An 18236-nucleotide genomic window follows, 5' to 3' on the forward strand; every position below is an offset into this window, starting at 1 on the left:
TACATGGTCTGTTTAACAACCGGGTATCTCCAAGCTAACAAAACAACGTAGTAGCTATAACATTGTTGGCAGAGGTTTAAAGAAAATAAGGAACCCCCTTCACATAAGGGTGCGGTACTTGAACAGAAAAGACCGGTGCGGAAATGGAACAATGGCAGACGTGGCAGAGACAAAGTCTGCAAGGAGTTAAGTTACGTGTCCGCTTTGCCATTTCCATCTAAGAAGTTGAAGTACAAACTTCATCCCCACTACACAGGTTCTAAGAATGAGTTTGGCCAAACTGTTTAAATGAGCTCACCACGAGCCATCCATCCCTCAAAGATTACTGATCCTGTTGTTTACACAAAGACGATAGCTGTGACAAGAGAAACCAATCTTCCACACTTTTTTTTAAGTATGAAATTTCTCCTGTTAACTTTAGAGTTTCCCCAATTACAAAAACGTGAGAAAACGATCTCCTCTTTTTTTTCTTTTTCTTTTTTCCCCGTAGTTAACTCTGTGTTAACCAGCAGTTACCCTTCCACAAACTTGTAACTGTAGGTAACCAAAGATCTTTTTTCAATCTTTTCTTCCAAATGGAGTTTCTGGCTATTTTCCTCCTGAATTGTTATGAATCTTTTAAAGAAAGTGCAAAAAATAAGAGAATTCTTTTGAGGGGGGAAGAGGACAGTGGAGTGGATGCAGGAATTAAGTACTATCCACCAAATAGATTTAATCTGTAAAAACTTAAATCGTTCTGTTAAATTGATTGACAGATGCTAAAGGAAAAAGGGGAAGCCGGGAAATATACCTGGAACTAGTTACTTCACTTCTGGGGTAACTGAATTACTTCTCCAAATTACGATGGAACACCCAAATCCTGCACAAGGAGCCGCGCCACATTTCTGTCACTATGCCTGCTTTTCCCATCCGGCTGGCCTCTAGCTCTTGGAGGCGGCAGGCCCAAAACTGAGCACGACTCTAGCCTCGTGAACTTTATCCTGACATCTCAGAGAAGTGAGGAGCACGGGGCAACTCCAGGTGTCCCCTGCCAGAACAAATGCCAGGGTGGAGGAGGCGCTGTTCTAAGTGGCACTTCAGTCAGCCAAGGGGAGAACGGAGCGTCGCGCCTGGCGTCCAGCCTCGACGGCTCAAGAGCCCCGGAGGGCAAAGGCACCCCCGAGGGGGCGGGGGCTTCCTGGGGTGGAGGGCCCGGCGCTGAGGCTGCGGCCTCCGTCCGTATTATGAAGCACTACAGGGCTCGTCTCTGCTGCAAGCTCAGAAGAGCTATTTTCGCCCACAGCCAAAATCAGCAACAGCAAATTACACAGCAAACAATGGCGAGGGCGCCTGCTCGGCACGGCGAGAAACTCCGGAGAGGCAGCGCCAAGAGTGACTTTTTCCCCGGGCGATCCGGGCGGGCGCAGCGCCGCGGGAGACGGGGCCGCCCGTGCCGCCTCTTGCGCGCCGGCCGCCGGGCGCGAGCCCGGAGCCCCGAGGGCTGGGCAGTGGCGGCGGCAGCCCGGGCGATCCGCACGGAAGAGGGGCCGTCCAGCCGGGGCCTCGGGGCGGCGGGGGGCGGGTTCCCACGCGCGCGGGCGCTCCCTGGCGGAGAGGGCGGCGGAGCGCGGGCCGTCGGGGAGAGCCGGGCATCCCCGCCAGGCGCGCAGGGACCGAGGGGCGGAGGGCCCGGGGGCTGCTCTGCCCCCCACCCCGGCGGCGGAGCGGGGGTCTCGGAGCCGCAGGCCGGGCTCCGGCGCCCCCCTTCCCAGCCCCGGCAGCTCGGACACAGTGGCGGAAGCCCGGACCCGGGGCAGCCGCCGAGGGAGGGAGGGACGGAGGCAGCAGCGAGACGCGGGGAGCGCGAGTTTCTGAACCCGGGAGCCAGAGCCCACCCGGCCTCGCCGCTCGGCCCGGCGCCGCCGCCGCTCACCCGTCTCTTGCAGCGGTGCCGGCCCGGGTCGGAGTAGGTCCGGTCCACGGTGAGCGGGGTGTCGCTGCCCGGCATCTCGGCGCCCGCGCTGGCAACTTTCCCGTCCCCCGGGGCCGCCGCGCCGCGAGCTGCCCGCCGTGCTCGGGCTCGCCCCGGGAGCCGCGGTCGAGGGGGCGGCGCGGGCTGCCGCAGCTGTCGCCGACACCCGCGCGGCCGCCCTGCGCCGCCGCCGCCACCGCCGCGGGGTGGGCGGGGAGGCGGGGCAGGGACGCGAGAGGCTCCTCCCCCTCCCCGTCCCCGCCTCCCCCTGCTCGCCCCGCTGTTCCCGGAGACCCCTCTGCACCGCGATCGCTACGCCGCCTTCCCTTGCCGAGACTTGATTCCACTCCCTCCCACACCGCCCTCTTTTTCCTCAAAAGATGAGCGACAGCTACACTATTTGTTGACTTATTTGTATGCTTATGATAAAAGATGGCTTTTTGGCAAGATGTTGAGGCTTGCCTTAAACGCCTCTTTTATGTTACTCTTTTATTCAGCATGCATTTACTGGGCATCCACCATGTGCCAGATCCTGCTTTAGGGACGGACCAGAGATTTTAAAAAAAAAAAAAACCCGTATTTTTCTTACGATTCCAGTGAGCATAGAACACACTTCCACTTAGACATAGATCCTGCGATGTTGTGTATTTTAATTTTGCATGTCTGGCTCACCTTTACGTTGTAGGCTACTGGAAAGTCAAGACATATCTTTTCATTTTAGTATTTCCTATTTCCACAAAGTCCCTGCCCACAAGGAATTGGGAGTGTACAAGAGAAAGGACTGACTGGTGAAAGTTAAATATGTTACCTAAACCAACATTCAGAACACCTGGGCTGCTGATGTCGGGTGCACTGCTGGAACATGGAGTTGAAATATGAAAGTGCAGCTGCTACAGAGAGGAGTCAGAGTCAATCTGACCAGCCTAGAAGAAAAAGAGGGATTTGCTCCACCCCTTCACAGGTTGAGGGGGGAGTGTGGTGCAGGCTGAAGGAAAATACTGGGGATAAAAACTAAGGTATTTGGAAAACCTCAAGTCATCAGTTTAGGGGGTGTCTTCAGGAATAGGACATGATGGAAAAAGCTGGTGGAGACCATGTGGTGCGGGCTCTGCCTTCAAGACTAGGAAGTTCAGCCTTATTCTGTGGGCAGGGTCTGGAGGTTTCCGAACGGGGAAATAATATCAGAGTGGAAATTTAAGACGAAGATGTATCTGATAGCCACGGGTAAGGGACACCGGATAGAAGGCCATTGCAAAGACTGAGAACAACCTAATGTCCTGCAGAAGGAGACTGAGCAAGTAAATGATGATACACCCATCCAGTGGAGTATCAGGTAACTGTAGTAGAATGAGGCAGATCTCTATGTAGAGCTATGAAAATATCTCCAACATACGTGGTTAAGTGGAAAAAAGCAACGGGCAGAATAATATATGTGTTATTCCACCATTTAGGTAAAAACAATATATGTATGTGCTTATATACGCAGAGCATGTTTCTGGGAGCATAAACAAGAAACTAGGGAAATAGACAAGAAACTGATGGCAGGAAAAGGGAACTAGGCAGCTAGGAGGCAGGGATAGCAGAGAGATTTATTTTTCACTGCATATGTTTTTTAAACTTGAATGCTTGAATTGTGTGCATATATTAACTATTTGAAAGTAAAATAAAAAATATTTTTGAATAGAGCAAACTGGTAACATTAAAACTAACAAGACGAAACAGAAAACCCCATATATAGTCCTAAAACCGTTCAACAAATTTAATCAACACTTTGAAATACTCTCCCCCCACCACATGAATATTTGCATGCACGTGCACACACACACACAGAGACACAGGCACACAGACTCACACACACAACTACACGGGGCCCACAGAGTTTTTCAGGTAAGTTCTTCCAAAGCAGAGAAGAGAGAGATCAAATGCTGGGATATACGTGTGTGTGATTTTTAGCTAGGGTGGCCAGAGAAGGCCTCCACGATAAGGTGACATTTGAGCAGACACCTGAGAATTGAGGGAGCCAATGATGTAAATTTCTAAAAATTTCAGACCCAAAGAACAGGTACAAAGGCCCTGAGGCAGGAACATCTGGGGAGTGGTCAAAAAAGAGCATGGAGGCCAGCGTTCACTGGAAAAGACAGTAGGAGATGAAGTCAGAGATATTTCACAGGGGTGCATCATGTGGGGCCATTTAGGCTATTTTTAAGAACTCTGACTTTAATTCTGAGGAAGATAAGAAGATGTGGACATTTCTGAGCAAAGGAGTGTGGAGTGGCATAATCTATACACAAAAATCAATACCAGATATATTAAAGACCTAAAGGAGAAAAAAACATAACTTTTAAAACTGTGAAAAGAAAATGGGAGAATCTCATTATAATCTCAAGTCATGAAAAGCAGGTCACAAAAAGCATAAACCATAAAGATTTGACTACATTAAAATTTTTAAACTTCTGCTTATGAAAAGAAATAATAACAAAGTGAAAAGATAAAACACAGACAGAATCTGAGCTAAAAAGATCAATATGGATGAATTTCACAAAAAATACTGAGAAACAACAAAAAAAGCAAACCACACAAAATTACATGCAGGAAGATTCTATTCATGTAAATTCAAAAGATATGAAGAATAAACAACTTAGTTTTGGGGGGAATAAAGATATATAGTAAAACTATTAAGAAAAGCAAGAGTGATAAATTTCAGGACAGTATTTCTCTCTGGCGGGAGATGAAGAAGGATTCAACAGGAGAGGGGTACAAGATTATAAACAAGGCTCTGTTTAACAAATGACTATTGGTACACTGGCTATGTGTTCATTTACACACACACACACACACAATATTTTAGAACAATTCAAAATTTTAAAGAAAACAAAGACTCAAGGGACAGATGTGATGATAGCATCCTTAATCCCAGGATTTAAGTCACTAGAGAGGGTCACTAGTCACTTCTCAAATAAACATAATAACACTTTTACAGGTATAAAGCTTGATATAAAGGCAAGGTAGTCTTTTATTATTAACTTTAGTCATCATGTCAATTTAATCTTTCAAAGATCCATTCTGAAAATCTCCCGAGTCCACCTCTGGGTTTTCCCTCTCATTTACCTGATACCTGTTTTGTTTCTTTTCTCCAGCTACTTAGGGATATAGGAAGCATATTACTGAGGAGTGTGTGCACCACCTTAGAGAGGCCGGACCTAAATGAGGTCGCTGACAAACCAAGGCTGGGCTTTGGTCGGTGCACCAAAGGCATCTCCTTTCCATGCGTATCACTGTCTCGGTGTTCCTAGAACTCTATCCTGGAAATGCTGACCCTCAATGAAAAGGATGAATTAAAACTTCATTAGGCTTACTTAAATTTCAATTAACAGAGGATGTTCTTTTTTACCTCATTTAGATTTATTTCATAAGTTAGTTGCCCAAAAGCTGCTCTACTGGGCACTCATACAAAATAATTTTTTTAAAAACACAAATTAAATAGCACAAGAGCAAGCTCCCCAGAAAAGAAAGAAAACAAGTCGTGCTGATCACCATTCGGCTTTCCTATTGGGAAATAAGACCGAAAGGGGGAAACAGACCATGTTCCTTCCTTTGGAGGAAATGCCTAGGGTTTTGTCAGTCCCTGAGAAAGACAGAAAGACTGAGAGAGAGAGAACATGCAAATTTCTCCTGTCACTGTAGGAAGTGTCTGTGCCTCTGAAGATACTTCCAAAAGCCTCTCTCTGCAAAAAGAAATGAAAAAAAAAATCACATATTTAAATAACAAATGCAGTCAGAACAATAAAGAAAACAAAGGTACAAAATCTCGGTTGTGAAATAATTTACTTCCAAAGTGTAGACAGCACAATAAGGCACCACATGCTAAGACTCAAAGAAGTGGAACAGGTCATTTGAGCCGTAATAGTTTAAAGTTTGGAATGACCAGAAAGGGCTTCATAAAAGAGACACGATTACGCTTGACTTCTGTGGTGCATACTTGTTTTTGCCTGCCCAGCATCCAGCACTTTATTCTCCAAACAGTGCCAGGATTTTTCTGCTGGGCCCTATCCTACCCTACCCTCAATCCAAGTGGCTTACGTGAGGCCGACCACGCCCCATCTCTGGCTCCAGGGAAAGGCACGTGATCCAGCCTTGGCCAATCCGAGTGGCTGAGACCTGTGCAGGGGCAGGTACACGACCCAGCCAGAGCCAATCAGAGTTTCCCTGAGACTTCTGCTGGAACTACTAGGAAAGAGGTGTGTCCTTTCAGTGGGCGTTGCTAAACTGGTAGAACGCAAGCCTGCTGTGGTGGTGGACAACCTTGCTACCACAAAGACAGCCTCCCTGAGGAAAGCAGGGCCATGAAAGGAGAAAAACTCAATAACGGAATTGTTAGAGCACTAAATCCAGCTTTTTCCATTATCTATTGCTGAATGACAAACCACCCTAAAATGTACAGGCTTGCAACAACTCCCATTCATTTATTTGCTCATGATTCTGTAATTGAGCAGGCCTCCTAGGGGGCTGGCTTTTCTCTGCTCCATGTGACACTGGCTGGGGCCAGAGTATTCCAAGATGGCTTCACTCACGTGTCAGCACCTATAGGAATGGGGGCAGGTGGAATTTCTGGGGCTGGCCAGGCCTCTGTCTCTATTTGCATATGTTTACATTTCGTTTAACATATATATATATATTTTTTTTTTTTGGTGAGGAAGATTGTCCCTGAGCTAACAGCTATACCCATCTTCCCCTATTTTGTATGTGGGACGCTGCCACAGCATGGCTTGATGAGTGGAGTGCAGGTCGGCACCTGGGATCCGAACCCACAAACCCCAGGCTGCTGAAGCAGAGTGAGCAAACTTAACCACTACACCACCAGGCCAGCCCCAGTGTTTTTCTATTTTATAGTCTTTTATCTTCCAGGGCTCCTCTCTCTCCATCAGGGTAGTTGGACTTCTTTATATGGTGACTGGGTTTCAGGAGAGCAAAAACAAAAGCTGCCAAACCTCCAAAGACCTAGCCTGGAACCGCAGAGTATCACTTCTGTCACATTCTATTGGTCAAAACGAGTTGAAATACCAGCCCAGACTCAAAGACAAGAGAAACAGGATGTACCTCTTGATGGAAGGCGTAGTGTGTGCATATAGGGATGGGAGACATTGCTGGCTGCCATCATGGCAGTCGATGCACCACATCAGACATGGCTGGACCCCCCTTCCCAGTTATATGAAGCAATGTACTCCTCTTCTTGCTTAAGCCGGTTTCAAGAATCCTAATACAACATTCGATGTTGGCTATGGGTAGAAAGAAGATGAAGAGAAGGGCAGCATTTCAAGAGAAGGTGAGAACCGTGGATGCATGAACAGAGGGGGAGTGAGCAGAGAAGTCTAGTGGGGGCAGAGTTTTCTCAGCCCACTAGCTAGAGAGCCGTCCTTGGCCAGTCCATGCCAGATGACTCCTGTGGACTGTGAAACTAGATATAACACAACTCATTTTAACACAAAAGTTACAATATTTTATCATGCTATTTAAATATCTGATGTGATAATCTACATGTGCCTGCCTCCACTCGATCGTAGGTTACCAGAAGGTAAGTGTGTATATTCCCGATGGTTCCTAACATAGTAAACTGTATTCAACACATACTTGTTGAATGAATGGATGAATCCAACATTTATTAAGTGTCCGCTTATTTTCCAAGCTCTGGGATTTAAAAAATGACTAAGACATAAGCAAAAGGTAGCTTTTGCCCTCAAGAGGTTGGAATGAATAATATATAAGAATGAAAATTTGCTGAATGATGAATGTTACCAATTTTCAGATACGGACTAGTTACTGAAGTTTGTGAATTCTCTAATTATTTACTGAGCACCGTTGGTGTGACAGGCTCTGTTCTTGGTGCTGGAAAGATAAAAATGAGTACAACGTGGTCCAATCCTGAAGGGACATCCCACCTAGACAGGGAGACAGACAGTCATAAAAAAAAAAAAAAAAGAAAGGTTGCTACAGATGCAAAGATAGCTATGTCCTAGGTTCAGGAGCAGGACAAGGACGCAAGTGGTCTCCTCTTGAACTTGCCCTCCTAGGTGTTTCAGGCTTACCACATCACCACAGCAGCGAGAGGGAAATAGACATAAAGGAAAGTCTGATTTTAAAGATGAAAATGTAAGCCTTTTACAGAGGAAAGGACAATGTACTTCCTTTTATATTCCATTTTGACTTCATAGTACAGGAAAGCATTCTCACTGGGGGAGAGATTTATAAGACAAAAAGTACAGTAAGCTTTTTTTCCTGAGGATTTAAGGACAGAGAGAGAAAAGAAATCAGATTTTAAAAATTTATTCAACTAGCTTGAGGTGAATGCATGCTGATCAGATATATATATACATATGTTTATATTGAGGATCAGAAGTTTCCAGGCGTGGAAGGGGGTTGCAAGAGGTAGGGTGGGTGTGGTTATAAAACGGCAACACCAGAGGTCCTGTGGTGACGGAACTGTTTTCTATCTTGATGCTCTGGTGGATAGGACCTACTCATGTGATAAAACTGCAAAGAATACACACACACACACACACACACACACACACACACACATACACTGTAATAAATACAAACAAAACTGCTAAAATCTGAGTAAGACTGTGGATTGTATCCATGTTAATATGATATTTGTACTATAGTTTTGCAAGATGTTACCTCAGGGGAAAGTGGGTAAAGGGTATACAGGCTCTCTCTGTATTGTTCCTTACAACTACATTGAATCCACAATAATCTCAAAATTAAAATTTTAATTAAGAACGTATTTTAAATTTAGGTGCAATTGCGGTAACTTTCACAGGAAAAACTTTGCATTTGGGAAGGGAGGGGAACAACACGGCAAGCAGGAGTGGGAAGTATAGGGATTTTTTTCCTCTGGAGAAGTTGCCCACAGAGCAAAGTTCTTGCAGGTTCTGGCCCTTTATTACTCCAGAGGAGGCGACCAGCTGTAGAAACCGAGGAGCAAAGGAGAGGCTGTGGTGGTGCCCATTAATGTGACCACTGCCATCAGTACCTGGCCACAGTAGCGTCCACTGTGTCTGAAGCTCAAGTCAACCATGAAGAACTTGAGGGCCAAGGGCAGTGTCCTTTATTCTTGGCCTGCCAGTGCCCAGCACAGTGCCTGACAGAAAGCAGGGATTCTAGAAAGTTTCTGTTGACTAAAATGACTGACAATTAAGTCCTGATTTGGTTGGAAGAGTATATAAGTACACAGACTTGGTTCAGGTTCAAAGCGACTCATTACATACTGAGTTGTTTAGTAAAAATTTACATTGTAAGGTTGAGTAGAGAATTCCATAAATTTGAGTGCTCTGTGCTATTGGGGGGTTCCTATATTGGTCTGAGTCTTTGTTTTATATCATATTCACACAAATTATAATGTGAGTGCTTTGTTATTTCTAACCTTTTGACCCTATCATTTACTAGGAAAGAGTTTCACTGGCTGTGTATGACTCTTGGCTGTCTGCTATTGTGTTTTCCCAGAAGTCTACAACAAGGACAGAAAACCAACGTAGATGAAAATGCCTTACTTTGCACTAGGCACAGAGTGTTCCGTTTGGTTAAGTTTTTAACTAGAGCTGTGAAGCTGAGGGTTCCTATTCATTCAATCACAGGGGAAGCAGTTCTCTGGAGACCTCTAGCCAACTCTATTCTATGCACGGCCAGCCCAGCACAATTCTTTTTCATTAAGCACATACTGAATCTGAAGGATGAGCTGGCTACACTTTGGAACACACTGTTTGTGAATTCACTTTGCATTTTATCAATTCATTTTGCAAGATAAGGATGGTGGGAGATGAAACTGCCGGAGAAATCCAGTGTGATGTCTAAAAACAGCCCACGTCACAGTCCTATCAAAAGAGAGGCAGCTGCTTGCTGAAGCCTTCCTTGTCCACTCCAGTCCACACTCATCTCTCCCCTCTGTGAATTCTGACAGTATCTGTTGCTTATACCACTCACATCAACGTTTAAGTATAAATGATCTTGCGCCGTTACAGCGAGGCAGTGTGATACACTGGAGACAGACTGGCTGGATTCAAATCTTGGTGCTGCTCCCTACTAGCTATAAAGCTTTAATTCTCTCATTCACATGCTGAGGATGATAATAGAACCCACCTCATATTATTGTAAAACACATAATGTATGTAGAGCACTTCCAAATGAGAGCTCCATAAATGTCTGCAGGAAACAAAACAAAACCTAAAATCTGTCTTCATGTAATTTCTTCTTCTCCTTACCCAGTAAGACTTAAAGGATTTATGCTGTGATCCTGCAAAGTGTTCTACTAAGGAAAAGTCTGTATTCCAAAGTCATACCTCACTATGACAAATTTTGGGAACAGCACTAGAAAGAAAGCTAGGCCTCTGGCTAAGCTCTGGGCCCTGACTCTGGACTCCAGCCTGTCCCCTCCCCCTGGGCTCCTGCAGATGCCGCTGCTACCACCTCAGAGTCTGCAAACCCGCAGGACCAAGAAAGGCAACCTTCCTCCCTTTTCACGAATCATCAATTCCCTTTGTCCCTGGAGGTATCCACTCCCACACATAACATAGTTTCTTTTTGCTTGTACGCTTTGACCAAATAATTCCACTTCTAAGAATCTATCCTAAAGAAATAACACAATACAGGAAAAGTTTTATAGGCAAACACCTTCCATCACAGTGTTTCACCATTCTGAACAGTTGGAAACAATCTAAAGGATTGTTTATGAAACAATTGTTTATGAAAAATAAAGGGCTGATTATATAAATTATGATACCTGCAGAAAATACAGTACATGTATTACGAATTATACTTCGGAAGAATTTGTAATCATATGGGGGAATGTTTATGCAATGATGTTATACCATAAAAAAAATCAGAAAAAGCCCACCAGATTGACAAAAATTAAAAAGTATGATGATACTTAGTGTTGGCAATGGCCTGGAGCAGCAGGAACTCTCACACACTGGAGGTGGCAACGTAAACAGTACAACCCTTTTGAAGCAGGATTTGGCACAATCTCAAAAAGTCGAAGCCATGTACACATGTACTTTATGGCCCAGCCTCTCCACTCCTCAGCAGATACCCTAGAGGACATAAGTCAACCAGGACACACAGACGAGGATGTTCATAGCGGTAATCGTCCCCATCTGGAAACAATCCAACTGTCATCGACGGCAGAATGGATAAGTAAATTGCAGGACAGTTATTTCCCAATTACCGTCAGCAGTCTGTTGCTGGAAATCAAATGTTCTGCGTGAAAATGCTAACCAGAGCCTATTTCCCATTATCTTAATTCACTTTACAAAGTAGGGTTTTTCTGTTTTATGTAGGCAGAGCTGACACAGAGCCTGAGGAAACGCCTGGTGTGAAGTATCACAAATGGTGACACTTCCTGCCCCACCCTCCCACCCCCATCAAATGTTTAGGGTAAAATGGTCGATAGAAGCCCAAAATCTTGCTACTGAAGATTAAGAAAAAAAATCTTTCTCCACTTCTTTTCTGTCTTCCCTACAGCATCTCTGTAGTATTCTGTACAGAGTCAGCAAATGATCATAGTTATTATTTATTGAGCCTACTTCATCTGTACCAGGAGCTTTAAATACATCACTTCTAAGTTACGCCAAATCCCCAGCCCGCCCCAGCAGCTACCATGGCAGCGCTGCTATTTTCCCATTTCACTGAGTAGCAGCCAGGGTCTCTGAAGAGAGGAAGTGGTTTGACCAAGCACGCCCAGCTCAAAAATGGCAAAAGTGGAGTCCGAATTCCAGGGATATCTGGCTCCAAAGCTCATTTACCAGGTGTATATCCTTGGATGATTTATTTTTTATAGGCCTCAGTTTCCTCATGTGTAGAATGGGAATAACTGCACCCATTAAACAATGACTGTCTCTTGTTTTTTGTGTGTGTGTGAGGAAGATTGGCCCTGAGCTAACATCTGTTGCCAATCTTCCTCTTTCTGCTTGAGGAAGACTGTCACTGAGCCAATCTTCCTCTGTTTCACGTGGGATGCTGCCACAGCATGGCTTGACACGAGTGGTGCTAGATCCATGCCCAGGATCCAAACCTATGAACCCCAGGCTGCTGAAGCGGAGCATGAGAACTTAACCACTACGCCACCGGGTGAGCCCCAACAATGGCTGTCTCTTAATGAAAGGCCTATGCTGACACTACTCAGAACATGAAAGGGGAAGAAGCTCAGTGCATCTGGAAACCCCACTATTGATGTCCCCTCACATAACAGTTAACTGATATGAACCCGACGTGCCCCCACCACCTGCCCGACCTTTCCCTGTTTCTCCCAGTTTAATGAACATCCAGCATTCCTAAGAACCCCATGAAGATCACTGCTATATTCTAAGCCTCTTGTTACCAGTTCTTCCCCTAAAGAAAGAAAACAAACAGGGCTTTTGACATTCAAAATTACGACTTTATCCTCCATCTGAAGGCTCCTTGCACCTCTTTTTATTTTTTTAATCATTTCCAAGCACTTCTACATTTTCAGTTTTGCATTTCAAGTTTCACAAAAAGAGAAATCAATTCTCATATCACTTTGGAAGCGAAGGTTAAATTTCCTCCAAGTATTTAAAGAACTCACTATCCTAACTGACAGTTTTGAAAGGTATTCTATAGTTCTATTATTTCTCATTGCTTCTTCCCAGATCGGCTGTGGCTGATGCACTCCCAGTTAATATTTCTGACATTCCACTGAAGGAATGTCTTTCACAAAAGGAGAAAACTGCTATACCAGGCACAAAATTTAAAGTATCTAATATAATACCAAGGTGTATACTGGGGAGCCAGCAACCGGCACACCTGCTCACAAGCATGAGCATGCACTGAGCACACACATATACATGCAAAATTAATCTTCTTTCCCTGGTAGCATATTTTTCAGAATATCAGCAAGGTTTTGTCACTGGAGTTAAAAACAATATTCACTTCAACTGCAAACAGAGATTCTTGGAAGTAATAAGAAGAAAAACAAATAAAACATCTGAGAAGAGACCAAACAATTTGTAAAGCTGGATTTAGAATTTCTGCTCCACCCAAACAGCAAAGAAAACCCGTAAGTTTCACTGTAGCCTCCTGACACTTGTAATTGCAAAACTATTTTTTAGACAATGCTCCACTGGGAAGATCCTTTACAAACAGAATTGCATTTTCTTCAATTCAAAAAAATCAGAATGTTTCAGATATAATCAATTAGAATATAGATTATCAATTGGAATATATATTATTCATAAAACTCCAGACCAGAAACATCCAAATTGCTGTGCTTTTAATATTTTAGATATCAAGAGTAATTGTATAATAAATGTTAATAAATTGCATAATGATTTATTATTGTATAATAAATGCCTAAATGTGCATGGTCCAGTACAGTAGACACTACCCACATGTGGCCAACGAGCACTTGAAATGTGCCTACTGAGACTGAGGAACTGAATTTTAAATTAATTTTTTTTTTTTTTTTTTGAGGAAGATTAGCCTTGAGTTAACATCTGCCACCAATCCTCCTCTTTTTGCTGAGGAAGACCAGTCCTGAGCTAACATCCGTGCCCATCTTCCTCTAGTGTATATGTGGGACGCCTGCCAAAGCATGGCTTGACAAGCAGTGCATAGGTCCGTATCCGGGATCTGAACTGGCGAACTCGGCCCACCAAAGCAGAACGTACAAACTTAACCGCTGCATCACCAGGCTGGCCCCAAATTTTATTTAATTTTAATTAAATTACATTTTAAGGACAGTATAAAAATGCAAAGTATCTCATTAATATTTTTTATACTGAGAATATGTCAACATAAAAAACAAAGGCCACTTTCATTTAGTTGCCAAAATATGAAAACACAGAGGCTGACAAGTATTCTCTACATCTCATTATAGAAAATACGAGACAAATATTACAGAAACATAGTAATACACGCATTAAACACGGCTCTTTCCTCTAGGTGATCTCTCAGGTCAAAATTAATCTTCTTTCCCTGGTAGCAGCATGTTATATATAATTTTAGCACAGTATTTATGACAGTCTAACGAATATTAAATAAATTGTGTATATGTCTACCATACCCCTCTCTACTAGATTCTGTTCTTTTTGAAACAGAAGACTAACTTGCTCATTGTAAATATCCATCAGTGCCGTGCACGGTTCTCGCAGTGGAAATCCTTCCACAAATGTTTGGAGATACGAACACAGTGTTTTCAAAAAATTCATTGTTCTATAACAGAAAGCCTAAAACTAATACTGAGGGATTCCATGCTCATGGAAGGAAAGATACAGTATCAATCAGATGTCAATTTTCCCTAAATCAATTGATAAATGAAACAGAACCCAATCAAGAAAGGTTTTCCTAAACTTCAGCTTATTTTAAAATTCAGTGGAAGAAAACATATAACTTTGGGGAAAAAATATGGCAAGTGGGGGTAAGCAGGGTGGGTTCTCCATTCCAGATATCAAGTCATTTTATAAGTAACAGCAATTCGGTTAACATGACTAGGAATAAGCATATGGATCAATGAAGAGAGATCTCAGAAACAGGTGCATGCATATTTGGAAGCATAATCTATCACAGAGACAGCATTATAAATCAATGGGAAAAGGAAAATATTGGTAGTTCACACAGAAAAATGTAAAACTGCAGGAGGTCCTTATCTCAAACCAAAATAAAAATGCAGGTCTCTGAGAATTATGTCATATTTTCTATTAATAATGATTTATTGAGAATTCCAAGCAGACTACACAATACATGAATTATACATTGTTAATACATTGTTCCTACCCAACGGAAATAAAAAGGAACAGAAATGATGGTTTTGAAGGACTTATTTTCAAGATGTCCCCACAACAGTGTACATCAAACATTTTTTTCTTCTTTAAAGTATTGTACCAAGCCATAAGTCATCGTGGCTTTACGAAGGTCAAAATTTTAGAACTGAGGGGGAGGCCAATAAACACACGGAGGGACTCAGTTACTGTGCAAAGCACTTCTAAAGACTTCTTTGAAGCTACCTTCATAAAGGTGAAACCAAAATCCAGCTGAACAGTGACAGTGCCCCAGGGCTATTAAGCAGCACGGCTCGAGTCACCTCCATCTGGGCTGTTTTACCCTCCCTCGCCCAGATCTAAGCCGGTTAACCCCACGTAGCAGGCATTCCGAGTCTCAGCCCGGAGACAGCTCTCTCTGGATGCCGCAGGGTTGCTCACTTCTGTAGTTCTGAGCCTGAGGTGAAGTTTCTTCCCTGGCTTCGAGGGAGGCCAAAACCCCAAAACGGAGCTTTGACAGAAAGAGAATGTTTCAAACACATTACATACCACGTATGTTCCAGTCCGTTCCTCAAGGGAGTTTCTTTCCTGCTTGAGAATCGTTTCACCCTGTTTTCGAGATCTCCTACCTTGGATTCTCTGTTTGACCCTGTGGTGATCTCCTAACACAGATGTGGTATTGCTATGACCCTTTGTATCAGTTTGTGGGGCTGTCACAACAAGATATCACAGACTGGGGGGCTTAAACAACAGAAATTTCTCTTTCTCACAGTTCTGGAGGACAAAGTCCAAGATCAAGGTGCCGGCAGGGCTGTCTTCCCCGAGGCCTCTCTCCTTGGCCTGCAGACGGCTGCCCCTGGCTGCCTTGCCTCTTCATGTGGTCACCCCTCTGTGTACACGCATCCTGGTGTTCCAGTGTGTTCAAATGTCCTCTTCTTATAAGGACAGCAGCCAGACTGGAATAGGGCCCTACCTAGCGGCCTCATTTTAACTTCAGCACCTCGTTCAAGACCCTCCCTCCAAATACAGTCATATTCTGAGGTACTGGGGGTTAGGGCTTCAACACATGAATTTCAGGACACACAATTCAGCCCAAAACACCAATTACATGATGATTAATTTGGCAAATATATGTAAGCGACCATGCTGTGAGGCAAGGAGGAGCAGCTGCTGGGAAGGGAAGGAAAAGAGATCTCTAAACAGACCGAGAAACTTGATGTCCCTGGGAAAATAAAACCCTGATTTCTTTTGTTGAAAACTGCTCATTTTGACGAGGTGCATACTCTCTTAAACTCCTACTTTAATTTCACATGGAGACAGAGTTACGTAAAGAATTTCACCAAAAGAGAGAACTAGAGAGGTAATGATCCTTTAAATGTCTTTAACAGCTCCTGCAAGATATCCAGTCTTTTCTCCTTCGGAGCAGCTACAATTCTCAATATGCCATCCCTCTGTGTAAAACATATGTGTAGGGCCTACTGATAAAGGGGCAGAAAGCGAGAGTGTGGGGAGAGGAACAGAAGAGATGAGAGAACAGGGAAACCAGTGAATTGAGATTTTAAAGAAAGAAGAGCAGTCAGAAAAATACACTATCGACGAGGTAAGAATGTACTGAAATGGTGCTTCTCTGAATGAAACGCCAGGACAGGGCTCACCAAGTGAGTTCCTGGTGTGCAAAAGAGGTTAGGAAGGAAAGAGAAATATAAAGTTCTTATAAGACTCAGTGATTCATTTTTGAAACGAGATATAATCTACTTAAAAGGACTTGGGAGACAAGGACTTATCAATGGAGATAATGCGATAGCAACTCGGGGGGCAGGAGAAAGTTCTGCCATTGCTGGCTCAAATGAGGAGTGGGTTTGTCAGATCAAATAGACATACCCCCAAAGAACTGAACCTGAGACCAGCAAGTCCAGATTCTGCTGTTAACAGTCTATACCATTCCTAAATAAATATACTTAAAGAACTGTGGTCAAAGCTGGGATTTTATCTTGACATATTGATTTATATTGGATTTCCTGGTCTGCTGCAGAGTTTGGAATCTCTCCAGGATTACCTCCCTGCCAATTTCTAGGTGGCTTACAGCACGTTCAAAGTACCTCCGAATACACATTTCCAACAGCCGGGACTATTAAATGCTTAGCGCAATGATCCATAGATGTGTCACCACCCACCAGTAGACAAAGCAGGTCTTCCCTCTGCTCCACTCTCATTCCCATAAATATTTACATCCCTCCATTTACTCAAGACTGCAGGATGTGGAATTTCACTGCTCTTTTAAGGTGAATGCAAGAAACTGTTGACACTTTCTGGATTTTCCAATTAACTGGCTCTCAGGAAGTTTACTGTTAGCATGAAGAACAGACACAGTTCATGGTCTGTAGATATTTTCATTTACATCGCAATCATACTTCTAAGTGTGGTAACTATTTTTTTCCAAGTAGGAACCATTTTTAAAAAGTATTTACACTTTTAAAGCCTAGAATTGTAGGACTTTTCAGACCCTTCAAGAGCGTTTGATCCACCCTTCTTTTTTAGACGAGGAAACTGAGGCACGGGTATGTCAAATGACTTGCTAATCATGAGAGAGCTGGAGAAAGAAGAGAAGTGGGAGAAGAGAGACTTTACAGTTACTGTGGGCAACTGCTGGGTGGCTGGGACCCCTCCTAGGCACTTTCACACACACACACCTCATGGCATCCTTGCCACAGTCCTAGGACAGCAGGGCTGAGACTGCAAGGTTCGGAAACTTGCCCACTGTCACTCGGAGCGACTGACCGAAACCTGTCTGTCTGATACCACACACCAACCCTTTCCCATTTTCCACACTTTCAAAGAAAATAAACAGAACTAAGTTATATGATTAAGTTCAAAACTGATATTTCTAATGGCATTACACAAAATTAGATTCACCAGCTACTCAAAACCTTGGGTTTATTGCCTACTATCCAATCTCTGGATTGTTACTGGTTTCTATTTGGGCAGCATAATTGACATTTACTTAAGAAAGTCTAAATTAATACATATTTAGGTGCACATCAGGTGAAATCCTGGCTATTTAACCTTAATTAATCAGTGATGAAAAATTCCATAATTTTTCGAGTGTTTTTATTTTGAATGCAATTATTTGAACGAAAATGCAATGCAGTTAGCTTTAGTGTGTCTCACCTGATAGCAAATTTGCTGTGGACATCTTCTACACCCATCACCTGATGTGCATGGTGAGACACGAAAAGGTACAAGATTCAGCTGTAACTGATTCCAACCCAAGACGATCTGACACCAGAAACCAAGCCAAGGAAGTTTACAGCACACGTTTAAAATATTTCAAGCATATTTAAGTGTGAACGCTTCTTAGAACCTTGTATTTGTTTCATAGAACTGTAGTCGGGAAATGTTTCATCAAACTGAGCACTGGTGCTCCATTTCTGTGATCCTGTTAATTAGAAAGAGTTTTATTTGGCAGAGAGAATAAATAATTGATATTTATTTGATATAGCTTGGTAACTACTCATCTA

The 18236-nt window shown here is 43.5% G+C and overlaps 1 protein-coding gene across 6 annotated transcripts in view; it reads right to left on the reverse strand.

Moving 5' to 3' along the window:
* TMCC3 (transmembrane and coiled-coil domain family 3) overlaps positions 1–18236 on the reverse strand; it is a 244292-nt gene that overhangs the window by 67951 nt on the left and 158105 nt on the right. Inside the window, exon 1 of one of the 6 annotated variants that reach the window (XM_023631582.2) lies at positions 1913–2155. The exons of 4 other annotated variants lie outside the window; for them this stretch is intronic. In XM_023631582.2, the coding sequence (XP_023487350.1) occupies positions 1913–1987 (75 nt within the window). In that variant the 5' untranslated portion in view covers positions 1988–2155. Of the gene's footprint in view, positions 1–790; positions 951–1912; positions 2156–18236 lie in introns of those variants that run through there. One more of the 6 variants, XM_070254499.1, reaches the window with a different exon arrangement.

The sequence above is a fragment of the Equus caballus genome, chromosome 28 (genome assembly GCF_041296265.1).
Source record: "Equus caballus isolate H_3958 breed thoroughbred chromosome 28, TB-T2T, whole genome shotgun sequence".
Taxonomy (NCBI): domain Eukaryota; kingdom Metazoa; phylum Chordata; class Mammalia; order Perissodactyla; family Equidae; genus Equus; species Equus caballus.